The 26,611-nt window shown below is 41.6% G+C and overlaps 1 protein-coding gene across 1 annotated transcript; it reads left to right on the top strand.

Annotated features, from left to right (window-relative positions):
• Positions 1 to 1,986: 1,986 nt before the first annotated feature.
• Positions 1,987 to 2,939, top strand: LOC138874785 (uncharacterized). Its single transcript, XM_070153570.1, has 3 exons — positions 1,987 to 2,097; positions 2,331 to 2,486; positions 2,637 to 2,939. The coding sequence occupies exons 1-3, from the start codon at positions 1,987 to 1,989 to the stop codon at positions 2,937 to 2,939; spliced, it is 570 nt and encodes a 189-aa protein (XP_070009671.1).
• The last annotated feature ends 23,672 nt before the right edge of the window (positions 2,940 to 26,611 follow it).

Here is a 26,611-nt window from a genome sequence, read left to right as displayed (position 1 = left end):
GAACTTTGATGTGAAGATATGGAGGGGTACATGGAATCGGTAAATGCATCGAAGGGGCTTGGGTCCTACACTTATGCTTCGGTAAAGCTTTCTCTCAACTTGGAGAATAGAGTCACTCCACCCGCAAAGCCTTTTATTATCGAACCTCCACAACTGGAGCTCAAACCACTTCTACCACACTTGAGGTATAAATTTCTTGGCTCAAATGATACTTTACCGGTAATTGTTTCTTCTTTGTTGAATGATGTGCAGGTAGAACAATTATTGGAAGTCTTGAAGGAGCATAAGGAAGCCATTGGATAGACAATTGCAGACATCCGTGGATTCCTGCGGGAATTTGCGAGCACAAAATTCAATTGGAAAGTGAAACAAAACCAAGCGTGGAACATCAACGACGGTTGAACCCGTCAATGCAAGAGGTGGTAAAGAAAGAAATCATCAAATGGTTGGATGCCGGGGTAGTCTACCCTATTACCGATAGTTCTTGGGTGAGCCCGGTGTAGTGTGTGCCGAAAAAGGGAGGCATGACCGTAATCGAAAATGAGAAAAATGAGCCCATCCCAACAAGAACGGTGACCGGTTGGAGGGTGTGTATGGATTATTGGAAGCTCAACAGTGCCACATGCAAAGACCATTTCCCTATGCCTTTTATTGATCAAAAGCTTGATCGGCCAGCGGGAAAGTTATTTTATTGTTTCCTTGATGGATATTCCGGCTACAACCAAATCAATATAGCATTGGAGGATCAAGAGAAGACGACATTCACTTGCCCCTATGGAACTTTTGCTTTTATCCGGATGCCATTTGGTTTATGCAATGCTCCGGCTACTTTTCAAAGATGCATGATGTCTATTTTCTCGGATATAGTAGAGGATTTTCTAGAAGTCTTCATGGACGACTTCTCGGTGGTAGGTGATTCTTTTGAGCATTGTCTTAACAATCTTAGACAAGTTCTTAAGAGATATGAAGAGACCAACCTTGTGCTCAATTGGGAGAAATGTCACTTCATGGTGGATGAAGGCATCGTGTTGGGACATAAAATTTCAAAGCGTGGCATAGAGGTTGACCGGGCAAAGATCGAGATTATTTCTAAGCTTCCTCTACCTACTTCCGTTAAAGAAGTTCGAAGTTTCTTGGGGCATGCCGGGTTCTATAGGCACTTCATCAAGGATTTCTCCAAGATTACAAATCCTAAGTGCAAAATCTTTGAGAAATATGCCAAATTTGTGTTTGACAAGAAATGCCTCAAAGCCTTTGAGGAATTGAAGCAAAGGCTCACCACGGTACCTATTATTGTCACATCCGATTGGTCTCTTCCTTTCAAGCTCATGTGTGACGCCAGTGGTGTAGCTATTGGAGCAATGTTTGGCCAATGTCACAACAAAGTTCTCTACCCGGTCTATTATTCAAGCAAGACGCTCAATGGGGCACAAATGAACTGCACGGTAACTGAGCAAGAACTTCTTGCCATTGTCTATGCCTTTGAGAAGTTCCGGGCTTATTTGTTGGGATCCAAGGTGATAGTGTACACATATCATGCTGCTCTTCGCTATCTCATGGCAAAGAAGGATGCAAAACCTCGGTTGATTCGATGGGTCTTGTTGTTGCAAGAATTTGACTTTGAAGTCAAGGATCGCAAGGGATCTCAAAATCAAGTGGCCGATCATTTGTCAAGGCTTGAGGAGGTAGGGAGACCAAAGGGAGATCTTGAGATCAACGATGCATTCCCGGATGAACACATATTGGCACTATCTAGCACTTTTGCTCCTTGGTATGTCGATATTGCTAACTATTTGGTTAGTGACCTTATCCTGGATGGATTGGAATCCTATCAAAAGAAGTTTTTGAGAGACTACCGGTAATACTATTGGGAGGAGCCATTCTTGTTCTGTGTTTGTGCTGACAATATTATAAGAAGGTGTGTTCCGGAAGAAGAGATTATTCCAATTCTAAAGGCATGCCACGACTCACCGGTTGGGGGTCATCATGGAGGAAATCGAATGGTGGCTAAGGTTCTTGAATGTGGTTACTATTGGCCTTCAATCTATCATGATGCCAATCAAATGGTCAAGGCTTGTGACCAATGCCAAAGACAAGGTTCAATCTCCAAGAGGCATGAAATGCCAATGCACTTTGTGATGGAGATAAAAATCTTGCGGGATGAAATATATTTTGGTAGCTGTGGACTATATGTCTAAATGGGTTGAAGCGATTGCCCTACCAAACAACGAGGCAAGGAGTGTGACCGTGTTCTTGAAGAAAAATATATTCACTCGGTTTGGCACTCCTAGAGCCATTCTTAGTGATTGGGGTCTCATTTCTGTAACAAGGCTTTCACGGGGCTACTTGAGAAATATGGCGTCAAGCACAAGGTCGCCACACCTTATCATCCACAATCAAGTGGTCAAGTTGAGGTTTCCAACCGGGAGATCAAGAGCATTCTAGGAAAGACTGTTAATGCAAGCAGGACCGACTGGTCAAGGAAGGTAGATGACGCATTGTGGGCATAACGTACGGCGTACAAGACTCCTATTGGTACTTCTCCTTATCGGTTAGTCTTCGGAAAAGCTTGTTATCCACCCGTAGAATTGGAGCACAAGTCCATGTGGGCGTTAAAGAAGTTGAACTTGGACTAGGCTGAGGCTGCAAATTTGAGGTTAACACAACTCAATGAAATGGAGGAATTCCATTTCCATGCTTATGAATGCGCAGCCGTGTACAAAGAAAGGATGAAGTTCGTCCATGAAAAGAAGATCTTGAAAAGAGATCTCAAGTCGGGTGACTTGGTTTTTCTCTTTAACTCAAGGCTCAAATTGTTTCCCGTCAAGCTCAAATCAAAATGGTTCGGTCCATTCAAAGTGGTCAATGTCTCTCCTTTTGGAGCTGTGGAACTAGCATCGGAAGATGGGCTCCGAACATTCAAAGTAAATGGCCAATGAATCAAGCACTACTTGGGCACAGATAGAGAAAAACATTTGGTGGAGCAGCTGACTCTCAAAGATGGTCAGTTCCCGACCAATGAGTGAATCCAAAGGAACACCAACTTCGTCGTGCCGTGACGTTAAATCAAATGCTTCATGGGAGGAAACCCATGTGTGGTAACACATTTTTGTTCTTTAAATTTTTAATTTTTGTTAGATAGATTTACTTGAGCAATTTAAAGTAAGAGTGCCAAGCCCCAGGTTCGAGTTTAATCGGTGAGTCCTTCTTTTGTTTCTTGGTTCATCTCTCCTCCTCTTTCTGGCCGATTCAATTGAACTCGGTTAATTGTGTCGTCTGAGAGTTGGTAATGTTCTTGTGTTCTTCATTAAGTTTTATTTTCCCAAATTGGTTTCTTTAATTATTATGACCCATTAAGCACGACTTTGTTAGTACCTCGGTTTAATTATTCCAAACCTGCTTAGGGTTGATTTTGCTGTGTCGCCTTTGTTATTATTGATCTTGTCTCCTTTTAATTCATAACTGTCAAGGTAATAGTTAGTACAGAGTCAAATTGATTATTCATGTTACTGTCACTTAGTTTTGTTCGGGTTTTTGGGTCAGAGCTCGAGTTTTTGAATATTCATTTGGACTGATTTGGAACCAGCCTTAGGCTTTTTGAATCATTTATGACCCAATTCAAGATGCCCAGTTGTTTTGAGCCCAAGTTTGTTTGTTTAGCAAGGTAAATAATAGGGGCATGGGGGATAGTTTGGGTATTTGGTTGAGGGAATCTTTCTGATAACAGAAATAGGAAGCTTCTAGCAGGGGTTTTAATTTGAATTTTAGATTGTTAGTAAGTTAGCTTGGTTAACAAGCCAAAATTTGAGGGATTTCTAAGCTAAAAGCAAATTTGAAAAGGGCTTAAAGGGTAGAACTAAAATCTAAAAGGTGGCCCTATTTGCTTGCCTATAAAGGCACCTTTTCTTGCCTGAGAAGGCAGACCCAGAAATACAAACGGCTGGTTTTTTGACTGTTTCATTGAGTTTCTTCAGTGATCTTTGATGTTTTCAATTAACGAAATATTTCTGATTCATCTGGGATTAAATGGCATGAATATGTGTTCTTAGAGCTGGTTTTTGAGTTTTTTTTTTTGCTGGGGCTACTATGTTATTAGACTTAGTTTTGAGTTCTGCTGCTACTGTTACTGTTTTATTGATCAAACCAAATTGGATCCTTGCCTCGTTTTCTGATTATTAGGCTGATGCTGTTACTGCTTCTTCACCTCTTTTCCTTTCATTTCCAGGTACACATTCTGAATCCTTCGTGATGTAAGTTTCAATTTGAAGATGGAAATAAAGACAGTGTTGGAATCATGGCAGTGATTCTATTTGTGCCACAGTTGTACTTCTTTCACGATGATCATGCTTTTAGTCAATTGATTCGCAATGTAGTCTAGCTAGTTTCTGTTTGAACAGCTGAGTCCTCATGTGGTATTTAAATTCTGGACTGTTGTAATGGTGTATTAAGGGCTTTATGTAAGATTAAAAATGCAGCAAGGTTGCTTCAATCTCGGTCAAAAATGAGTAATCATTGCTTTGGGTATTAGCCTCATGTTTGAATTGGGATTGAGGATGCTAAGAGTAATCATGATATTGTTTGATGTATTGTCAAAGGGGTATGTGAGTGAATGTGCGCAATAGCTATTTAAATTAGCATTTCATTGATTAGCATATGAATGTGTTTTAACTAAAATGGTTTGGAATAGGTTTCAGCTTAATTATAATCGGTCTTTCAGTGCCCAGTAGTTGTTAATTTAAATTTGGTGGCTTCTCAATGTCAAGTTTACAAATCTGCTGATGTATAAAATTCCTTTATCGTCAAAATCTGATCGCTTCTGCTATTGTACGGGTTCGATGTGTGAATCCCTTAAATGTCCAGCTTGTGCGAATTGGGATCATATTGGGCCTAAACATTAAGCAACTTGCCCAGAATCAGGATAGTGTATTTGGCATCGTTTGGACCCGCTTGATTTCGTTGGCCCAATTTCCTTGATTGCTGGTTTGTGGATATCAAATTTAGTTTAGGCTTTTTTTAGCATAGTTGATATTCTGAACTCCTGGGGTTGCCTCTCTTCCATAATTAATTAGACTTTCTAAAATGAACTTGTGGTGTGCCATATTTAACAACAAATAGCCATGGCCCTCATTATTAAATCTAGAAGTTAGCATAAATCGAGGTGTTCCATGCCGAACAAAATCTTAAAATGCACGGCCCTCGGTTAATTAATTTTTTTTATCCTTAGAAATCGAGGTGTGCCATTTAGTGAAATTTCATGGCCCTCGCAAAGTGCAAAAGCGTAGTTGCTTTAGGAACGTATTTTAATAATCTACTTTCCTAAACTCGAGTGCACATTTATGTAACCCAAATCCAAATCTCAATGATGTTCAAATATGTCAAAACACACGGGCGCATTTATGTGACGTGGTTCGAGACGTATTTTAATAACGTTGCAATTTTCTTTAAAAAATGAATAAAGCGGTTATAAAGTTAAAATTGCACCATAGGCTAAAATATCAGATAATAGGCCAATTATAATAGTTGAGCGACCGTGCTAGAACCACGGAATCCGGGAATGCCTAACACCTTCTCCCGGGTTAACAAAATTCCTTACCCGGATTTCTGTGTTCGCGGACTGTATTACAGAGTCAAGCTTTCCTCGACTCAGGATTTTAAACCGGTGACTTGGGACACCATAAACCTTCCAAGTGGCGACTCTAAATATTTAATAATATAATCCTGTTTCGATTGTACTTTAATTGGAAAAACTCATTTATACCCCTTCCAGGGGTAGTAAAAAGGAGGTGTGACAGCTCTGGCGACTCTGCTGGGGATCGAACCCAGAATCTCTGGTTCAGGGTTCAGAATTAGAGCTTAGATGAATTGTTATATTTGGTTTTATCTGTTATCTGATTTTATTACATGTTTTGGCCTAATGTGCTAAATGTTGCTTTTACCGCTTTGATATTATCTAAACTGTACATAAACTGTTACGAAACCCTTATCGTCTCATCTTCGGGGATGTGCTCGCTGGTCGAGACTCCCTATTCTGTTAGTGTTATACCTTGAAATAAGAAAGAGGCTCGGACAAGTTACTAAGTCGGATGGCCTTTTGGTTCCTGGTACGTAGCCCCCTCCTCGGCTCGAGTTGTCCGCTCGAGTACACAGTCTAGAACACATACCCAGGTTTTGAACCTAGAATAACTCAGCCTCATGCCGGATCCCTAGTAGGAACGTTTGTTTGCATCACGTGCATTTGACTTTGGAGACTCAACACATGTGTTGGGTCTGTCTAGGACAGGTGTACCCGAAATGTAAAGACCATTATGATGCATCTTACTTGCTACTTGTGCATTCATTTGCTTCGGTTTGCATGTTGACAGGTGTATAGAGAAATTCAGAAAGGTTAGTGAAATTGTTAAGAGGGATAAATGCCTGTTTTGAAAATCCAATGTCCAAAACATATCGGAACTCTGCCGAAATTTTGAAAAAAAAAGGAATTTTGTGTTTTTCAAAGAAGAGAAAAAAAAAGAAAAATCTTTGTGTTTTAGAAAGGAAAAATAGTTGGTTTTATTTGTCAAAATTGCACGAACTACGCCAGTTTGATTCTCACATTGTGTTAGATACGTAGGCAACCCCCATCGGATCGAACTCCCTTTTTGCAAAAAGAGCCCAAAAAAACAATTTTTTTTTATTTTTATGGTTAAGGTGATGCCATTTTTGTCAAAAATAGCCGATTGTCCCCAAAAGGACGCCGGAAGGCTTTTTTGCAAGAACAGCCGCCTTCGGTCTCTTTTTCAAATTTTTAGCCGGTTAGTGAGCACAACCTTAAAATCTTTCCCCAGAAGTGCTGAAAGACCGTATTTGCAAAGCTAGGTTTTTACTTTTAAATTGAAAATCTGAAAGTGTCAGCTTTGTTTTTGAGTCAATTGAATCATGATTTTTGTGTAATCACCCTAATAAATGGGAAGAATGAGCACAAGTCAGAATTTGCCAATAACAATCGTGAACAAGATCCCTTTGGAGTTGCATATGTGGTGGGACAATCTGGGTAAATCGGGACAAGACACGGTCAATCTATACCTGGGAGGCCTCACTAGGTTGCTGAAGATCAATCCTAGGGGAGACATCATAAAGGCGTTGGTTACATTCTAGGACCCGGCCCACAACGTATTTCATTTCTCAAATTTTGAACTTACCCCAACATTGGAAGAAATAACTGGATATATTGGGGGTCCCAAAGTTCCTCTGAGACACCAGTACTTGATTGCTCCAAGGGCCGTAGCCGTACACAGGTTCCTAGACTCTTTGAAAATAAGTAGGGGGGTCCACAACCCAGACTTGGCAACTGGTTTTTGTACTTTGTAGTTTATATACAACAGATATGGTCATATAGGGGGGTTCAACAAGCCAGAGAACAAAATCTGCAGCAAAGGAAACCTCCTTAAGTGGGAAGAACACAAGTGTTTTGCATTTATGGTGGTCTTTTTGGGACTTTTGGTGTTTACTAGGAAAGATGGGAATATTGACATACGAGTAGCTGGGGTTGTCAGCACTTTGCTCACTCAGGCCAACAGCACCCTCGCGCCCATGATAGTAGTCGAAATCTTCCGCGCTCTCACAGCCTGCAAAGCCGGAAGAGACTTTTTTGAGGGATGCAACGTGTTGCTGCAAATATGGATGATCGAACACCTATGCCATTGTCCTCAATTTATGAGTTATGGGTCGACAGAGAAAACATGCGTAGAGGAATTTTCTACGAGGGTTGATGGAATCAGCTTGCCAGAAAGGGTCACAGAGTGGATAGCGTGCCTCCATTCCGTCACTACAAGCCAAATAGAGTGGACATTTGGATGGCTGCATGTGGATGAGATCATATACATGCCAGCCACTGGGCCTCATTTCCTCTTGATGGGACTCAGGAGTATCCATCCTTATGCCCCGTATCGGGTTTTGAGGCAGTTGGAGAGATGCCAAATAGTTCCGAGAGATGAAGATTTTAGTGCCCAACTAGTCGAGATTGAACCTAATAGCCAGTTTCATGAAGCAACAGTCTGCCAAATATGGAGCGAGTGTCAATACATAACAGCAAATACCTGTGTACGAGATCGATTCAAAGGTGAAGTTTCACTAGGGTATCTGGCTTGGTATAGAAGAGAAATTGAGTTTAGGAAGCCGGCCAAAAGACCCCACCTTCAGGAATTTGTCGAGGCATCACAAGAACAATGGGCTTGGTTGGCCAAGGAGAATGAGTACAGGGCCACCATAGGAAAGTTGGAGAAACAAGTCAAAGAACTTCAATTCGAGAATATCTTGCAAGCCGCGGCGGACGAAGGTGAAAAGAAAAGCTAGCCAAAGAAAACGAGGCCCTTCGAGCCCAAATTTAGAAAATGAAAGTAGCGGCAGAAAACCCCGCCCGAATTGCCAAAGATGAAAAACTTATAGGTAACCTGAGGCGGAAAGTGGGCGAATACCTTTTTGATCTCAACAAAGTAGAAATTGAACTAGCCAGGGCTCAAAAGCAATTGTCTAAGAACGCGGATGAATGAGCATGCCTGACTAAGCAATTAAAAGAAAAGTACGACAATGAGGTTGCAGAGTTTAAAAAGAAGGTCATTACCGCAGAGAACAAAATGATCAAACAGGCAAAAGACTTTAAGGTAGAAAGAGAACATTGTTATACAGCATTGGCACAATTAAAAATGGATTTACAACAACTTCAGGAGCAGAATCATGTGGCCGAGCAAACTTTGGAAGCCAGGGCCCAGCAGATCGGGCGTTTGTTGCAAGAGAAAGGTGTCATAAGAGAGAGAATTAGAACCATAGCCGATTACATTGTTATGAAGTGCCCAGCCTGTGAGGACATGACTCGCACCACTTTCTTCGCGACAGTGATGACATTTGTTAAACAGATAATGAGCGACTTGGATAGACTTCAAAGAGATCTTGCATATAGGCTCGCGGCGAGACCGAACGATGTCCCGCGGGTACCAAGAGCATTAATGTATTCATGATTTTTTTTATTTATTCGAGTCTGTATTTCCTTTTCCGTTAGAGTCTGTCAGTTGTTTTGAGTCTGTATTTTCTTTCTGCTGCAGTCTGTCAGTTGTTTTCGAGTCTGTATTTTCTTTTGTTGAAATATGACAGTTTATTTTCGGAGTCTGTATTTCGTCTTTGCGTCAAAGTCTGTTAGTTTCTTTTGGAGTCTGTTAGTTTTGAGCCTTTGTAATCAAAGCATTTGCTTTTTATGAAAATTGAAAATCCCAAAAATGTTTTATTATTTACTTTCACACTTATCTCCCAGAACTACGCTCGGTCTGATTCATATGGGGTTATGATACGTAGGCAATCTCCATAGGATTTGACCATAACCATAATAATAAAATAAATAAATAAAATAAAAATAAAAAGAGAGAGGAAAAACAAGAAAAGAAAAGAGAGGAAAAACAAGAGAAAAACAAGAAACCATGGGGCGGAAACCATGAGAGATCAAGAAAGGAAAGGTAAGAATAAAAAAAAGGAGAGAAAAGAGAAGTTGCAAACGAAAATAAGGAAAAGTCAGGATGATGCAAGCAGCCGATCAAATGCATAATAGAAATGGTTAACTGCTTAGGTGCATTCATTCCCCAAAATGTGCGATTATTAATCTGTTAAAGCCCTAATCGCTAACAAGGTTGTTGTTGATGTATTGAGTTCAGGCAGGTGGTTAGTTGATTGGCATTCTGGCAACTCACTCCTACAACACCCGATCAAAAGACAAGCTGAACATGGCCAACCAAGAACCGGAGGCAAGTATCGTCGATCCGTCGAAAGAGGTGGAAGAATTGGATGTTAATGCAATGAAGGAAGAGATGTATAAGTTAAAGCAACAAGTGGCTGAAATGTACCAGGCCTGGGCAAAGGGGCATCCACCACTGGTTTATCCCGCCAACCCTGCTTATATCCCACCATTGGCTCAACCTCAGGAACCTCCCACTGTGAATTCGTCTCCGGCCTTTCCCCTCTACCAACAATGCTATGGCACCACTTCCCATACATCACAAGCTCCACCACCCAAACAAGTCACGCACCCCCTCTACCAGTCACGCCTATTTTTGTGGCACCTCCACATGTTGCATTACACCAGTCTTCCAGTGAGCCTCTGTTCTAGACTAACGACAACCAGTATTGTCCCCCTGAGCCCACCTTCAAAGTTCCAGAACCATATTCTTACACCCCTCATCTTGATCTCCCGGAAGAGACCGAGAAGCCACCCAAAAATCACGAACATGAGGAGATGATTAGAAAGATCAAAAGCTTGGAACAATCGTTCAGAGATATGAGGGGTTTGGGAGGTAAAGTAAGTATGGCCTATAAGGATTTATGTTTGTTCCTAGATGTTCAGTTACCAGCAGGGTTCAAGATGCCTAAGTTTGATATGTATGATGGGCATGGTGACCCAATAGCACACTTAAGAGGATTTTGTAGCAAGATGAGAGGGGTAGGAGGAAGAGATGAATTATTGATGGCATATTTCAGCCAAAGTCTGAGCGGATCAACATTGGAATGGTATACTAGACAAGATCACAATAGGTGGTACACATGGGACGATTTGGCCCAAGCCTTCGCCTATCATTTTTAGTACAATCTTGAAATTATCCCAGACCGTCTGTCATTGACGAAGACTGAGAAAAAGCCTGGTAAGAGTTTCAGGGAATATGGATTCCATTGGAGGGAGCAAGCAGCGAGGGTTGACCCTCCGATGAAAGAAAGCGAGATGGTTGATTATTTCTTGCAGGACTTAGAGCCCACTTATTTTGGTCATTTGGTGTCAGCAGTGGGCAAGTCCTTTAATGAGGTTGCAAAAATGGGAGGGATGGTAGAAGAGCGACTCAAGTCTAATAAAATCATGAGCTACTCAGCAATTAAAGCAACCACCCAGGCCATTCAAAATGGTACTGGGGGTGTACTCGGGAAGAAGAAGAAGAAAGAGGATATTGCGATAATTGAGTCGGGAGCTTGGATCGGATCCAGGGGCCCTTCACATTACTACAACCAGCTTCGACCCTATCACCAAACTTACCACCACACTCCATATAGCCCACCACGACACTACTACCCACCGCCAGATCCCCATTTTTCTGTCCATCATGCATAAGCATACACTCAACCTCTCGTGCACGCGCAATGGCATGTGCCAGCTCCACAAAGTACCTACCAGCTCTACAAAATGCCTATCCACCCCCAAGAGCCTACCGAAATCCCCCTAGAATGGGTTTCTGTCCTAATCAGGCCACCAAGAATGAGAGGTTGCAGAAGAAGAAAACTTTCACTCCATTGGGAGAATCTTATACCAGTTTGTTCCGCAGGTTGAGACAATTGGGTATGTTGAGTCCGATTGAACCAAAATTTCCAAATCCTCCCCCGAGGAATCTTGATCACTCCATGAGTTGCGAATATTGTTCTGGTGCCCCGGGGCATGACACAGAGAAGTGCTGGCAATTGAAAACAACTATTCAAGAGCTCATTGATACTAATCGGATTGAGGTCCAAGCTCTGGAGGTACCTAATATCAACCAGAACCCATTGTCAGTTCATCAAGAGACAAATATGATTGAAATAGTGCATAAGGAAGGGGAGCCTAAGAAGCCTTCGCAAACTGTCATGATGATTCGGTCCAGTGAAGCCAGGTCGTTCTAAAAGTCAACAAGTGAGAAGTCTGCGATCAAGTTGAATGGGGCAAATAGTGAACCATCTGTGGTGGTCAAGAAGGGGTCCTCAAGTGACGTTGCAGGGAAACATGAAAGAGCAAAAGTGGTTGTGCCAGGAGTGGAGAACAAGCCTGTTGTAATTGTGGAAGCTGCCCGCATAGACCCTGTCATCATCAAGCCGGTAACTCAATTACCAATAGTCAACAGCAGGGTGGTCCCATGGAATTATGAACGAGTGACAGTGATTTACAAGGGGAAAGAAGTTAAAGAAGAAGTATGTGAGACCCATGGTTAGACTCGATCGGGGAGATGCTTTGCCCCCGAAGATTTGAGAAAAGCTAAAAGCTCCAAGGACAACCGAGTGCTAGTGAAGAAAACTGTGACTGAGGAAGAAGTAGAGGAGTTCTTGAGAAAGATGAAAGTGTAGGATTATTCCATTGTGGAGCAGTTGAAGAAGACACCAACTCAGATTTCATTATTGTCATTATTGATCCATTCAGACGAGCATCGTCGGGATTTGATGAAGATCCTGAATGAGGCCCATGTTCCTGACAAAATCTCAGTAAACCAATTGGAAAAGATAGCTAACATGATATTTGAGGTGAATAGAGTCACTTTTTCCGATGATGAGTTGCCCATGGAGGGTACCATTACAATAGAGCCCTCTATGTGACAGTGAAATGCGAAGATTTCGTGATTACTCGAGTACTGGTTGATAATGGTTCCAGCGCGAACATTTGCCCTCTCTCCACTCTGAACAAGTTGAAGGTGGATGATGAAAGAATTCACAAGAACAGTATCTGCGTTCGGGGATTCGACGGTGGGGGAAAAGATTCAGTCGGGGACATAGTGCTTGAGCTTACAATAGGGCCAGTTGAATTTACCATGGAGTTCCAGGTGCTCGACGTGGTTGTTTCTTACAATCTGTTGTTAGGTCGACCCTGGATTCATGCTACCAAAGCAGTCCCATCTACTCTGCATCAAATGGTCAAGTTTGAATGGGATAGATAGGAAATCGTTGTGCACGGCGAAGATAATTGGTGTGTTCCCAGCGATGTCATTGTTCCTTTCATAGAGTTCGAGGACGACAAGGGGCCATGGGTTTATCAGGTTTTTGACACGGTATCGGTAGAGAAAATTCTAGAAGGGAAGTGTGTTCCAACCCCGAGGGTAGCTGCTGCATCAGTCATGGTAGCTACCGAAATGTTGAAAAATGGTTTTGTACCGGGCAAGGGTTTGGGTGCATCTCTACAAGGTATCGTACAGCTGGTGTCTTTCCCCAAAAACTTGGATACATTTGGTTTGGGGTTCAAGCCCACAGCTACGGACGTGAAAAAAGCTAGAAAGTTGAAACAGAGGGCCTGGGTCCTCCCAAAGCCCATCCCATGGCTCTTCAGATCATTTGTTAGGCCTGGCACCAAGAAACGCCCAGTGGCAACAGTTCCCAGTTCAGTGGTTGATGTAGATAGAGATTTGATTGAAAAGTTCGAGAGGTTATTCGCTGATGTGAACATATTAGAAGCTGGGGAGGGTTCGAGTAAAGTGGATGTGTAGTTTGTTGGGCCCAGTGCAAAGATTAACAATTGGGAAGCTACTCCTCTCCCCACCAGGAAGGAGTTTTGGTAGTTTACTTTGATTTTCTTTCAGTTTATCTGGATTATTCTAGGGTTGTAATTCAGATTCTAGGTTCCGTCCATTTGGATGTATAAACCTTGTTATCTTTAATTTCAATGAAATGCAATTTCCCTTTTTCTTCCTCCCTGATAGTTTTATTTTTGTTTTTATTTTCTTCCCTGTATAGTTCTTTTTATGCTGGCTTCAATGATATGACATGCATGAGGAATCTCCGGCCCAGTCTTAAAAGCCAGTCTAATTCTGAAATAGTAATTCAAAAAATAGAGTGGTGTAATGGTGAATCAAAATATGACAAGGATGAAGCCTTTGAAGAGATTAGTAAAGAATTAAGCCATTTTGAAGAAAAATCCAAGCCTAACCTGAGTGATACAGAAGCAATCAATTTAGGGGACCAAGATAATGTACGGGAAACTAAAATAAGTTTCCATCTTGAACCACAACTCAGAGAGGAGATAATTAAAGCATTGTTCGAGTATAAAGATGTTTTTGCATGGTCCTATGACGACATGCCGAGTCTAAGCACTGACTTGGTGGTTCACAAATTGCCCACTAACCCGGCATTTCCCCTGTCAAACAAAAGCTGAGGAAATTTAAAACTGATATAAGTGTGAAGATTAAGGAAAAGGTCACCAAACAGTTCGAGGCCAAAGTCATTCGGGTCACCCGGTATCCCACCTGGTTAGCCAATGTTGTGCCTGTGCCGAAGAAAGATGGCAAGACCAGGGTGTGTGTTGATTATCGAGATCTCAACAAGGAAAGTCCCAATGATAACTTTCCATTGTCGAACATCCATATATTGATCGATAATTGTGCCAAACATGAGCTTGGTTCTTTTGTGGATTGTTATGCGGGCTACCACCAGATCTTAATGGATGAGGGGGACGCAGAAAAGACGGTATTCATCACACCATGGGGAACATACTGCTGCCGGGTCATGCCATTTGGTTTGAAAAATGCTGGGGCAACCTACATGAGGGCGATGATGACCATATTCCACGACAAGATACACAGGGAAATCGAGGTTTATGTGGATGATGTGATTGTAAAGACTAGAAAGCAGTCTGACCATGTCAGAGATCTGAGAAAGTTCTTCCAAAGGCTTCGCAGGTACAATCTCAAGCTCAATCCTACAAAATGTGCGTTCGGTGTTCCGTCTGGAAAGTTGTTGGGATTCATAGTTAGTCGCCGAGGTATTGAATTAGATACGTCAAAGATCAAAGCTATCCAGGAATTGCCACCCCCAAAAGAACAAGACTGAGGTAATGAGTCTGTTGGGGAGATTGAATTACATCAGCAGGTGTATTGCTCAGCTCACGATGACTTGTGAGCCTATCTTCAAACTGTTAAAGAAAGATGATGTGGTCAAGTGGATAGATAAATGTCAGGAAGCATTTGATAAGATAAAGGGGTACCTATCAAACCCACTTGTGTTGGTCCCGCCAGAACGAGGGAGACCTTTGATTCTGTATTTGACGGTCTTGGACAATTCATTTGGATGTGTGTTGGGACAGCATGACATCACCGGCAAGAAGGAGCAGGCCATCTATTATCTCAGCAAGAAGTTCACATCTTACGAAGTTAAGTACACTCACCTTGAGAGGACATGTTCCACCCTGACTTGGGTAGCACAGAAGTTGAAGCACTAATTGTCATCATACACTACTTACCTCATATCTCATTCGTTTGGATCCGTTAAAGTATATCTTTCAGAAACCTATGCCTACAGGGAGGCTCGCAAAGTGGCAATCTTGCTCACAGAATTTGACATCGTCTATGTGACTAGGACTGCAATGAAAGCCCAGGCATTGGCCAATCATTTGGCTGAGAACCCAGTGGATGAAGAATATTAACTTCTAAAGACTTACTTCCCTAACGAAGAAGTCATGCATATTGATGAAGTGGAACAAATTGAAAAGCCAGGATGAAAACTTTTCTTTGATGGGGCTGCTAATATGAAAGGCGTTGGGATAGGAGCGGTACTTGTTTCTGGAACAGGGCATCACTACCCTGTTACGGCTCAGCTTCGGTTCTACGGTACTAACAACATGGCTGAGTACGAGGCATGCATTTTGGGTTTGAGGATGGTTGTGGATATGGATGTCCAGGAAGTCTTGGTCTTAGGTGACTCGGACCTCTTGGTGAACCAGATTCAGGGAGAATGGGAAACACGAGATTTAAAACTCATACCGTACCGACAGTGCTTGCAGGATCTTTGTCAACGGTTCCAATCAATAGAGTTCAGGCATATTCCAAGGATTCACAATGAGGTCTCCGTGCTTTGGCTACTCAGGCATCAATGTTACACCATCCCGATAAGGCTTATATGGATTCTTTGTAGATTCAGATCTGTGATCAGCATGCTTATGTAATGTGGTGGAATAAGAGCTCGATGGGAAGCCTTGGTTTCACAATATCAAGGAATACATCAGGATGGGGGTGTATCTAGTGCAAGCCACAGGTGATCAAAAGAGAACAATTAGGCGGTTGGCAAGCGGTTTTTTCTTCAACGGAGGGGGTTCTGTACAAAAGGACTCCAGATCTTGGGCTGCTGAGATGCATAGATGCTAGGCAGGCTACAGCTATTATGACCGAAGTACATTCTAGAGTCTTTGGACCGCACATGAGTGGGTACATGCTGGCAAAGAAGATTCTCCGAGCAGGTTCTTATTGGCTCACTATGGAGCGAGATTGTATTAGTTTCGTGCGTAAATGTCATCAGTGCCAAGTGCATGGAGATTTGATTCATTCTCCACCATCTGAATTACACGCGATGTCCGTACCATGGCCCCTTGTTGCTTGGGGCATGGATGTCATTGGGCTAATTGAGCCATCAGTATCAAACGGGCACAGGTTCATTCTGGTGGCCATAGACTATTTCACCAAGTGGGTAAAGGCTAAAACATTCAACTCTGTAACCAAGAAGGCGGTGGTTGATTTTGTGCACTCAAATATCATTTGCCAGTTTGGGATACCAAAGGTGATCATTACAGACAATGGGGCTAATCTCAATAGTCATCTGATGAAAGAGGTGTGTCAACAGTTTAAGATTACACATCGCAATTCCACCCTATATCGCCCCAAGGCGAATGGAGCAGTCGAGGTAGCCAACAAGAACATAAAGAAGATACTTCGGAAAATGGTAGAAGGGTCCAGACAATGGCATGAGAAGCTGCCTTTTGCATTGTTGGGTTATCGCACTACTGTTCGTAATTCAGTAGGGGCAACTCCTTACTTGTTGGTAGATGGCACGGAAGCAGTGATACCCACGGAAATTGAAATTCCATCCCTTCGGATTGTTGCAGAAGCCAAAATTGACGATGATGAGTGGGTTAAAACCCGCCTGGAACAATTGAGTTTGATTGATAAGAAAAGATTAGCAGCAGTGTGTCATGGCCAATTTTATCAACAGAGAATGGCAAGAGCATATAATAAGAAGTGCGTCCACAGAAGTTTGAAGTGGGTCAGCTAGTAATGAAATGCATTCTTCCTCATCAGGCGGAAGCCAAAGGCAAGTTCTCCCCAAACTGGCAGGGGCCGTTCGTCGTGACAAGAGTGTTGTGCAATGGTGCTTTGTATTTAACGGATATAGAAGACAAATGTGTAGAAATGGCCATCAATTCTGATGCAGTCAAAAGATACTATGTATGATTTCTTTTGTCAAATTGGGTTTGTTTGTACTTGGCATATTTTGGAGATTGGAATGACGAAAGCATTTTGTTCTGTTATCTAAACACTTTATCCTTTATTACCCCTTTTTGAGCCTTGTTTATTTCCTTTCATACCCCTCTTTTGGAATCAGTGGAAAAATTCAAAAACGCGAGAACAAACGACAAGTAAAAGAAAGAAATGAAAAGAGAAAAAGAATGAAAAAAAACAACAACAACAAAACAAAACTACAAAAAGAAAGAGGAAGAGAAAAGAAAATAAGAGAAAAAGCACAAAAACAAAGTAATTTCTATGACATGAACTATGTTCGACCTAATTCCTTTTAAGGATATATAGGCAGCCTTACGGTTCGGTCCTATCAAAATAAAATCCAAAAGTTGTAATTTTGAACCCAGTTGAATTATTTTGAGCCTTTGATACCATTTCTTTCTAACCCTATCCAAAAGCCCACGTTACGGTCCAAAGAAATACCTTCAGATCAGTCTTCGAGAGATGCCAAGTCGAGCAAGTAGAAGCGATTCATATCAGGGGCAACACTCTGGTCCCAGTAGGAAAATCAAAATGAGAGAGTCTTATTGGTGAAAACCCTCACGGGCACCTAAGGCAACGAAAGTTGAGAGAAACCAAAAATGAGAGAGTCTTATTGGTGAAAACCCTCACGGGCACCTTGAGGCGAAAGTGAATTGAGAGATAAGCAAATGAGAGAGGCTTGTTGGTGAAAACCCTTCAGGGCACTGCAGGCCGAACAAGGTCAAGGTTTTGGTGAAGAAATCAGGTTATGAAAATTCTGGGGCAACAAGTATAGCAACTGAAAGTTGATTGGTTGGACAGATTGGGCCGATTAATCCGAAATGCATGTTAAGATCATTGGTGCCAGCAGTCTACTCAGATAAGTCCCTTTTTCTTTTTCCCCTCAGATAGTCTTCCATTTTTGGATTTTTCTCATCCTTAACTCTGAAAGTCATTGCATTTCATTTCTTTTGGGTTTATTTTTCTAAGATGTTCCCAATGTCAGTTTTGTTTAAGCAAATAAAAAGGAATTTCAAAGCTTACTACCAACCTCCAAAGTGGCACAAGGCTCAGGGCGGCCAAGTCATTCCTAGAGGTAGTATGATGTGAAATAGGGTATAAAAGGTCAGTGGAAGTTCCATCGGTGAAACGGTTCGGTAATTTCGTGGGAAATGCAGAGGTTCAAATAGATGGGTCAGAGATGTAACACAACGGTTTGGGTATAGAATACTCGGGTCATCCAAGGTCATGGGGTTTGAAACATAGTCATAAAGTCAAGAGGTTCAGAGCCAGTTCGGGGAAGCCAGTCAAAACAAAGCACGACAGCGGGGAGACTTTCAGCAAGAATGCCACAAACTAACCACCACATTTTAAACTGACAAGATTTTTCTCTGATTGAAATAGGGGCAGAAAAGTTTTGATTGTTTTGGGGAAACCCTCCATAAGGAAAGGCAAGCACCAGACAGGTTTGACCGTAAACTCTCAGGACCCTCCTGGATAATGGGATTTCATTTGAAGTTTTAGGACCCTCCTGGAAAATGAGACCTAGTTTAAAAGTCAAAACAATCACGAGTAACAAAATCTAGCATAAATGTACCCCAAGGAATATAAGTTTGTTTCAAAGTTTGCATGTTTAAGATAGGATTCACTTAGGAGTTTTCAGGACCCTCCTGGATAATGGGATTTAGTTTTAAATTCTCAGGATCCTCCTGGATAATGGGATTTAATTTAAAATTTTCAGGACTCTCCTAGATAATGGGATTTAGTTTTTAAGTTTTCACCCTCCTGGATAATGGGATTTAATTTAAAATTCTCAGGACCCTCCTGGATAATGGGATTTAGTTTTTAAATCTTCAGGACACTCCTGGATAATGGGATTTAGTTTTTAAGTTTTCAGGACCCTCCTGGATAATGGGATTTAGTTTTTAAATTCTCAGGATCCTCCTGGATAATGGGATTTAATTTTTAAATTCTCAGGACCCTCCTGAATAATAGAATTTAGTTTTAAAGTCTTCATAGATAACAAGATTTAGCGGAAGTCGTACCTTTAGGAAATATAACTTAGATTTAAAACTGTCGTATAACTAGGAGTTTTCAGGACCCTCCTGGATAATGGGATCTAGCTTTTAAAATTCTTTGAGATTTTCTGGTAACATGATTCAATTAACACTCACAGATGCGCCCAGCACCAAACTGGGCAGAAGTTTTCTTTGTTTTTGTCTATTTTGTGGAAATCAGGCGCCCACCTGGAGAACAAAGGAATACATTTCAAAGTTCAGCAATCAGGCGCCCACCTGAAGAACAATGGAATACATTCAAGTTTCAGCAATCAGGCGCCCACCTGGAGAACAAGGGAATACATTTCAAGTTCAGCAATCAGGCGCCCACCTGGAGAACAAGGGAGTATAGTTCAAGTTTCAGATTTCAAGTTCTTACTGATATTTGGTAGCATGCCAAACTGGGGCAGAAGTTTTCTTTGTTTTGTCTATTTTGTAGAAATCAGGCGCCCACCTGGAGAACAAGGGAATATATTTTCAAAGTTAAGTAATCAGGCGCCCACCTGAAGAACAAGGGAATACATTTTAAGTTCAGCAATCAGGCGCCCACCTGGAGAACAAGGGAATACGTTTCAAGTTCAGCAATCAGGCGCCCACCTGGAGAACAAGGGAATACATTTCAAGTTTTGCTAATCAGGCGCCCACCTGAAGAACAAGGGAATACGTTTTAAGTTCAGCAATCAGGCGCCCACCTGAAGAACAAGGGAATACATTTCAAGTTCAGCAATCAGGAGACCACCTGGAGAACAAGGGAATACACTCAAGTTTCAGCAAACGGGTGTCCACCTGGAGAAAGGGAAACATCTCAGATTACAATTCGAGGCGGCAACAAAGTGATTCCACCGGGAGAATACAAGTCAACAAGGCAACAGGAACCATAAGAGCATGTTTGAAGATAAAGATAAGATTTTGTAATGTATATATCATAGTCTAGGCTAGCTTCTTTTATTTTATCATGGTGTAATAAAGGGGGTCAGTAAGCAGTAGCAGCAACGGAAACAGTGAAATCACAGCTTCATAGTAGGCCCAGCTACCAGACATTCCTGAATTACGCTGACCTGATTCCTTTCTAGCTAAGGATATGTAGGCAACCTCAGAAGCAGGGTGCGGTCAAATATTTCAAAAATGCTTCCCACGGAGTATTCGAACTGGCAAAAATCACTCGTATCCGCTCACTTATCTTTGCACGAAAACTCTTCGTGTTTCCGAGAAAAGAGGGGCAGCTGTGAGCACGTGATTTTTTCCCTATATGAATAACTCCCACAAATTCAAAACATAATAATTTTTGTCATTGTTTGCAATTTCATGGATTTTCGTAGCATTTTTGTTATTGTTTGCATTTGTCTGCGCATGTTTAATTTTGTTTAAATTATGAAAAATACAAAAATATGTTGCATTTGCATTTAGGATTTAATTTTGCATTTTTAAATCAATTAGTAATTTAGTTGCTTTACAAAATGGAAAATCACAAAAAATGATTTATTTTGCATTGTTCAATTTTTAGATTTCAGTTTTGGTATTTAATCAATTGTAATAATTATTAGGGTAATTAATTTAATTTTCTAGGATAATTTGGTTTAGGAATTAAGTTGGGTTTTGTTTTATTTTTATTTTTAGAAAAAAGAAAAGGAATCAAAAAGAGAATTGAAAAGAGAAAGAAAGAATTGAGAAGGATCAAATTTTGGGCTAAACTAATTAAATTCCCCATTCCAAATCATTTTTCTTCCTAAACTCGCGCCCCAACCCGGTCCAGCCCCACTTCCCAACCAAACGACGTCGTTTGCCTCCTCCGGATCCCAGTCGCTAATCTTCATTGATCTGACGGTTGGGAAGTAGCGTCCCCAGGCTATTTAAATGTCCGAATAAAACCCACCCCCCTCAGAACCCCCCCCCCCCCCTCACCACCTCATCTCTCTCTCACCTTCGTCCCTTCAGAGTCCAAACCTGAACCCTAACCCGCTGCCCCTAATTCCTGGCGCCTTAACCCGGCGGTGCCACCTCCGTTCACCTCCATTTTTACATCCCAAGACCTCCTTCATCTCCCCTTCCCAAATCCCTAAACCATATCTTTCAAATCCCCCTGGTTCATCTCGAATCTTAAATCAAAGACTAGACCAAAAACCTAACTTTTCCCAAATCCCCCCAAATCAACACCCCAGAATCCCCGTAGTCCTCTCTTTCACAATCTCAAACTCTAGACTCTCGAATCACCTTCAAGCTCGTCGAATGTTGAATCGGAAGCCCGAGCTTTCGAAGCCAAATCCAAGCCCGTGCATGCAAAGTTGTTCTTTGATAAATAACAAATAGTTGACGTCATTTAAGAGTGCCAAGCCCCAAGTTTGAGTTTAATCGGTGAGTCCTTCTTTCGTTTCTTGGTTCATCTCTCCTCCTCTTTCTGGTCAATTCAATTGAACTCGGTTAATTGTGCTATCTGAGAGTTGGTCATGTTCTTGTGTTCTTCATTAAGTTTTATTTTCCCAAATTGGTTTCTTTAATTATTTTGACCCATTAAGCACGACTTTGTTAGTACCTCGGTTTAATTATTCTAAACCTACTTAGGGTTGATTTTGCTGTGTCAACTTTGTTATTATTGAACTTGTCTCCTTTTAATTCATAACTGTCAAGGTAATAGTTAGTACAGAGTCAAATTGATTATTAGTGTTACTGTCACTTAGTTTTGTTGGGGTTTTTGGGTCAGAGCTCGAGTTTCTGAATGTTCATTTGTACTGATTTGGAACCAGCCTTGGGCTTTTAGAATCATTTATGACCCAATTCAAGATGCCCGGTTGTTTTGAGCCCATGTTTGTTTGGTAAGCAAGGTAAATAACAGGGGCATGGGGGATAGTTTGGGTATTTGGTTGAGGGAATCTTTCTGATAACAGAAATAGGAAGCTTCTAGCAGGGGTTTTAATTTGAATTTTAGATTGTTAGTAAGTTATCTTGGTTAACAAGCCAAAATTTGAGGGATCTCTAAGCTAAAAGCAAATTTGAAAAGGGCTTAAAGGGTAGAACTAAAATCTGAAAGGTGGCCCTATTTTCTTGCCTATAAAGGCACCTTTTCTTGACTGAGAAGCCAGAGACTGAAGAATTAAAAAATCCAAAAATACAAACGGCTAGTTTTTTTTTACTGTTTCATTGAGTTTCTTTAGTGATCTTTGAAGTTTTCGATTAACGAAACATTTATGATGCATCCAGGATTAAATGGCATGAATTTGTGTTCTTAGAGCTGGTTTTTGAGGTTTTGTTGTTGGGGATACTGTGCTATTAGACTTGGTTTTGAGTTCTGCTGCTACTGTTACTGTTTTATTGACCAAACCAAATTGGATCCTTGCCTCGTTTTCTGATTATTGGGTTGTTGCGGTTACTGCTTCTTCACCTCTTTTCCTTTTATTTCCAGGTACATATTCTGAATCCTTCATGATGTAAGTTTCAATTTGAAGATGGAAATAAAGACAGTGTTGGAATCATGGCAGTGATTCTATTTGTGCCACAGCTGTACTTTCTTCACGATGATCATGCTTTTAGTCAATTGATTCGTAATGTAGTCTAGCTAGTTTCTGTTTGAACAGTTGAGTTCTCATGTGGTATTTAAATTCTAGACTGTTGTAATGGTGTAATAAGGGCTTTAAGTAAGCTTAAAAATGCAGCAAGGTTGCTTCAATCTCGGTCAAAAATGAATAATCATTGCTTTGGGTGTTAGCCTCATGTTTGAATTGGGATTGAGGATGCTAAGGGTAATCATGATATTGTTTGATGTATTGTCAAAGGGGTATGTGAGTGAATGTGTGCAGTAGCTATTTAAATTAGCATTTCATTGATTAGCATATGAATGTGTTTTAACTAAAATGGTTTGGAATAGGTTTCAGCTTAATTCTAATCAGCCTTTCAGTGCCCAGTAGTTGTTAATTTAAATTTGGTGGCTTCTCAATGTCAAGTTTACAAATCTTCTGATGTATAAAATTCCTTTATCATCAAAATTTGATCGCTTCTACTATTGTACGGGTTCAATGTGTGAATCCCTAAAATGTCCAGCTTGTGCGAATTGGGATCATATTGGGCCTAAACATGAAGCAACTTGCCCAGAATCAGGATAGTGTATTTGGCATTGTTTGGGCCTGCTTGATTTCGTTTGCCCAATTTCCTTGCTTGCTGGTTTGTGGATATCAAATTTTGTTCGGGAATTTTTTAGCACAGTAGATATTTTGAACTCCTGGGGTTGCCTCTCTTCCATAATTAATTAGACTTTCTAAAATGAACTTGTGGTGCGCCATATTTAACAGCAAATAGCTATGGCCTTCATTATTAAATCTAGAAGTTAGCATAAATCGAGGTGTGCCGTGTCGAACAAAATCTTAAAATGCACGGCCCTCACTTAGTTAATTTTGTTTATCCTTAGAAATCGAGGCGTGTCATTTAGCAAAATTCCCTGGCCCTCGCAAAGTGCAAAAGCGTAGTTGCTTTAGGCGCGTATTTTAATAATCTACTTTACTAAACTTGGGTGCACATTTATGTGACCCAAATCCAAATCTCAACGATGTTCAAACATATCAAAAACCACGGGTGCATTTATGTGATGTGGTTCAAGACGTGTTTTAATAACATTGCAATTTTCTTTTAAAAATGAATAAAGCGGTTATAAAGTTAAAATTGCACCATAAGCTAAAACATCAGATAATATGCCAATTATAACAATTGAGCGACCGTGCTAGAACCACGGAATCCGGGAATGCCTAACACCTTCTCCCGGGTTAACAGAATTTCTTACCCGAATTTCTGTGTTCGCAGACTGTATTACAGAGTCAACCTTCCTCGACTCGGGATTTTAAACCGGTGACTTGGGACACCATAAACCTTCCAAGTGGATAAATCTGAATCTTTAATAATATAATCCCGTTTTGATTATCCTTTAATTGGAAAAACTCCTTTATACCCCTTCCGGGGGTAGTAAAAAGGAGGTGTGACAGGATCCGCCAAGACTTGGTGGAGAGATTATTGTTTGGCTAGACTAGTTGGGTCATCAACTTTGACTTAGGATCAGTTTTCTCAGCTATTTCTGGAGAAGTTTCTTCCTATCTCTCAGAGGGAGAACTATCGGAGGTAGTTTAAGCGTCTCCAGTAGAGCTCTATGACTATTACTCAGTACGAGACTAGGTTTATTGATTTGGCCTGTTATGCTCTTCTTATACTTCCCACTGAGAGAGAGAGAGAGAGAGTGAGGAGGTTCATTGAGGGACTCATTCAGCCTATTCTACTTCAGATGGCTAAGGAGATGGGGAGCAAGATTTCCTTTCAAGATGCGGCCAATGTGGCCCAGAGGGTTGAGATGGTTCTATCACACGGGGGTAATCAGGGGTTTGACAAGAGGCCTCATCATTCAGGCAGATTCAGTGGTACCTCGTTTGGAGGTAGGGATTCGTATGGTAGAGGTCATCCTCCTAGGCCTTTTCAGTCAGCACTCCAGGTTTCTCACGCTGCTTCAGGTGGCCGTGGTTATCATATGCAGTATTCCGATTAGCATTCCTATAGTGCACCACCAACTCTTATTAGTGCATCGTCGCTCCAGAGTTTTCGGGGTGGTCATTTAGGTTGTCAGGGTTAGCAGTCTCAGTAGCCGAGGGCTTGTTATACTTATGGAAATATGGGGCATATTGCTAAAAATTTCCCTCGAGCATCGAGCAGCTCTAAGCATCAGGGTTCCCGTGCCATGGTTCAGGTACTAAGTGTTCCACAGCCGGCTCAGCCAGCTAGAGGTAGAGGTAGAGGTTCTAGAGGTAGAGGTAGAGGTATTAGAGGTGGAGGGCAGGCCGCTAGAGGTGGAGGCCAGCCAGCAGTAGGCCATACCAGAGATATAGTTCAGGGTGGTCGGGCCCATCCCCGATATTATGCTCTTCCAGCCAAGCCTGAGGCTGTGGCTTCCGATGTAGTTATCATAGGTACTGTTCTGGTTTGTAGTAGAGATGCTTCAGTTCTATTTAATCCAGGATCTATGTACTCCTACATGTCATCTTATTTTGCACCGTATCTGGTTATGCCTAGTGATTCTTTGAATGCTCATATATATGTGTCTACACCATGGGTGATTCTATTATGGTAGATCATGTCCATAATTCATGTATAGTTGTGATCGGGGGTTTTGAGACTCGAGTAGATTTGTTATTGTTGGACATGGTTGATTTTGATGTCATATTGGGGATGGACTGGTTATCACTTTACCAGGCTATCTTGGACTGTCATGCCAAGACTATGACCTTAGTCTTGCTGGGGTTGCCTCGTTTAGAGTGGAGAGGGACTCCTGGTCATTCTACCCGTAGTCTTATCTCATATATGAAGGCTTGGCGTATGGTCGAGAAGGGGTGTTTGGCTTATTTGGCATATGTTCACGATTCTAGTGCTGAGGTTCCTTCTATGGATTCTGTGCCTGTAGTTCAAGAGTTACCTGAGGTATTTCCTTCAGACCTGCCGGGTATGCCAGCCGAGAGGGATGTTGACTTCTGTATTGATTTGGATCCGGGCACTCAGCCCATTTCTATTCCATTGTATCGTATGGCCCCGCCTGAGTTGAAAGAATTGAAGGAGCAGTTGCAAGACTTGCTTGATAAAGGTTTCATTAAACCTAGTGTCTCGCCTTGGGGTGCACCGGTGTTGTTTGTTAAGAAGAAGGACGGATCGATGAGGGTGTGTATAGATTACCGGCAGTTGAACAAGGTTAGAGTAAAGAATAAGTATCCATTGCCGAAGATTGATGATTTGTTTGATCAGCTTCAGGGTGCCAAGGTATTTTCGAAGATTGACTTGAGATCTGGCTACCATCAGTTGAGGATTAGGGCATCTGATATCCCTAAGATAGCTTTCCGCACTCGGTACGGGCATTATGAGTTCTTGGTGATGTCATTTGATTTGACAAATGCCCCAACAACTTTTATGGATTTGATGAATCGAGTGTTCAAGCCTTACTTGGATTCGTTCGTGATAGTCTTCATTGATGATATTTTGATCTACTCCCGCAGCTGGGAGGAACATGAGCAGCATCTGAGAGTGGTTCTTCAGACTTTGAGAGATAGCCAGTTGTATGCTACGTTTTTGAAGTATGAGTTATGGTTGAGTTCGGTTGCATTCTTGGTTCATGTTGTATTAGCAGAGGGTATTCAGGTAGATCCGAAGAAGATAGAGGCGGTCAAGAACTGTCCTAGACCTGCATCAGCTACAGAGATCCGGAGTTTCTTGGATTTGGCATGCTATTATTGTCGGTTTGTGGAAGGTTTTCATTATTGCAACCCCGATGACCAGGTTGACCCAAAAGGGTGCCTAGTTCAGGTGGTTGGACGAGTGTGAGGTGAGCTTTTAGAAGCTCAAGACAGCTTTGAGTATGGCACCGATGTTGGTTTTGCCCACATGTTTAGGGCCATATACAATTTATTGTGATGCATCTCGTATTGGACTTGGTGCGGTAATGATGCAGGATGGCAAGGTCATTGCTTATGCTTCACGGCAATTAAAGATTCATGAGAAGAATTATCTAGTTCATGATTTGGAGTTAGCATCCATTGTTCACACGTTGAAGATTTGGAGACATTA

The sequence above is a fragment of the Nicotiana sylvestris genome, chromosome 8 (genome assembly GCF_000393655.2).
Source record: "Nicotiana sylvestris chromosome 8, ASM39365v2, whole genome shotgun sequence".
Lineage (NCBI taxonomy): Eukaryota > Viridiplantae > Streptophyta > Magnoliopsida > Solanales > Solanaceae > Nicotiana > Nicotiana sylvestris.
This window is presented reverse-complemented; position numbering and strand designations above follow the sequence as displayed.

Excerpts from the sequence above, each read along its gene's own strand:
- LOC138874785 (XM_070153570.1), top strand. The coding sequence starts at position 1,987 with ATGGAGGAAATCGAATGGTGGCTAAGGTTCTTGAATGTGGTTACTATT. Across the intron at positions 2,098-2,330 it reads TGACCAATGCCAAAGACAAG|GCTTTCACGGGGCTACTTGA; the intron begins GTTCAATCTCCA and ends TTCTGTAACAAG. Across the intron at positions 2,487-2,636 it reads GGACCGACTGGTCAAGGAAG|GCTGAGGCTGCAAATTTGAG; the intron begins GTAGATGACGCA and ends AACTTGGACTAG.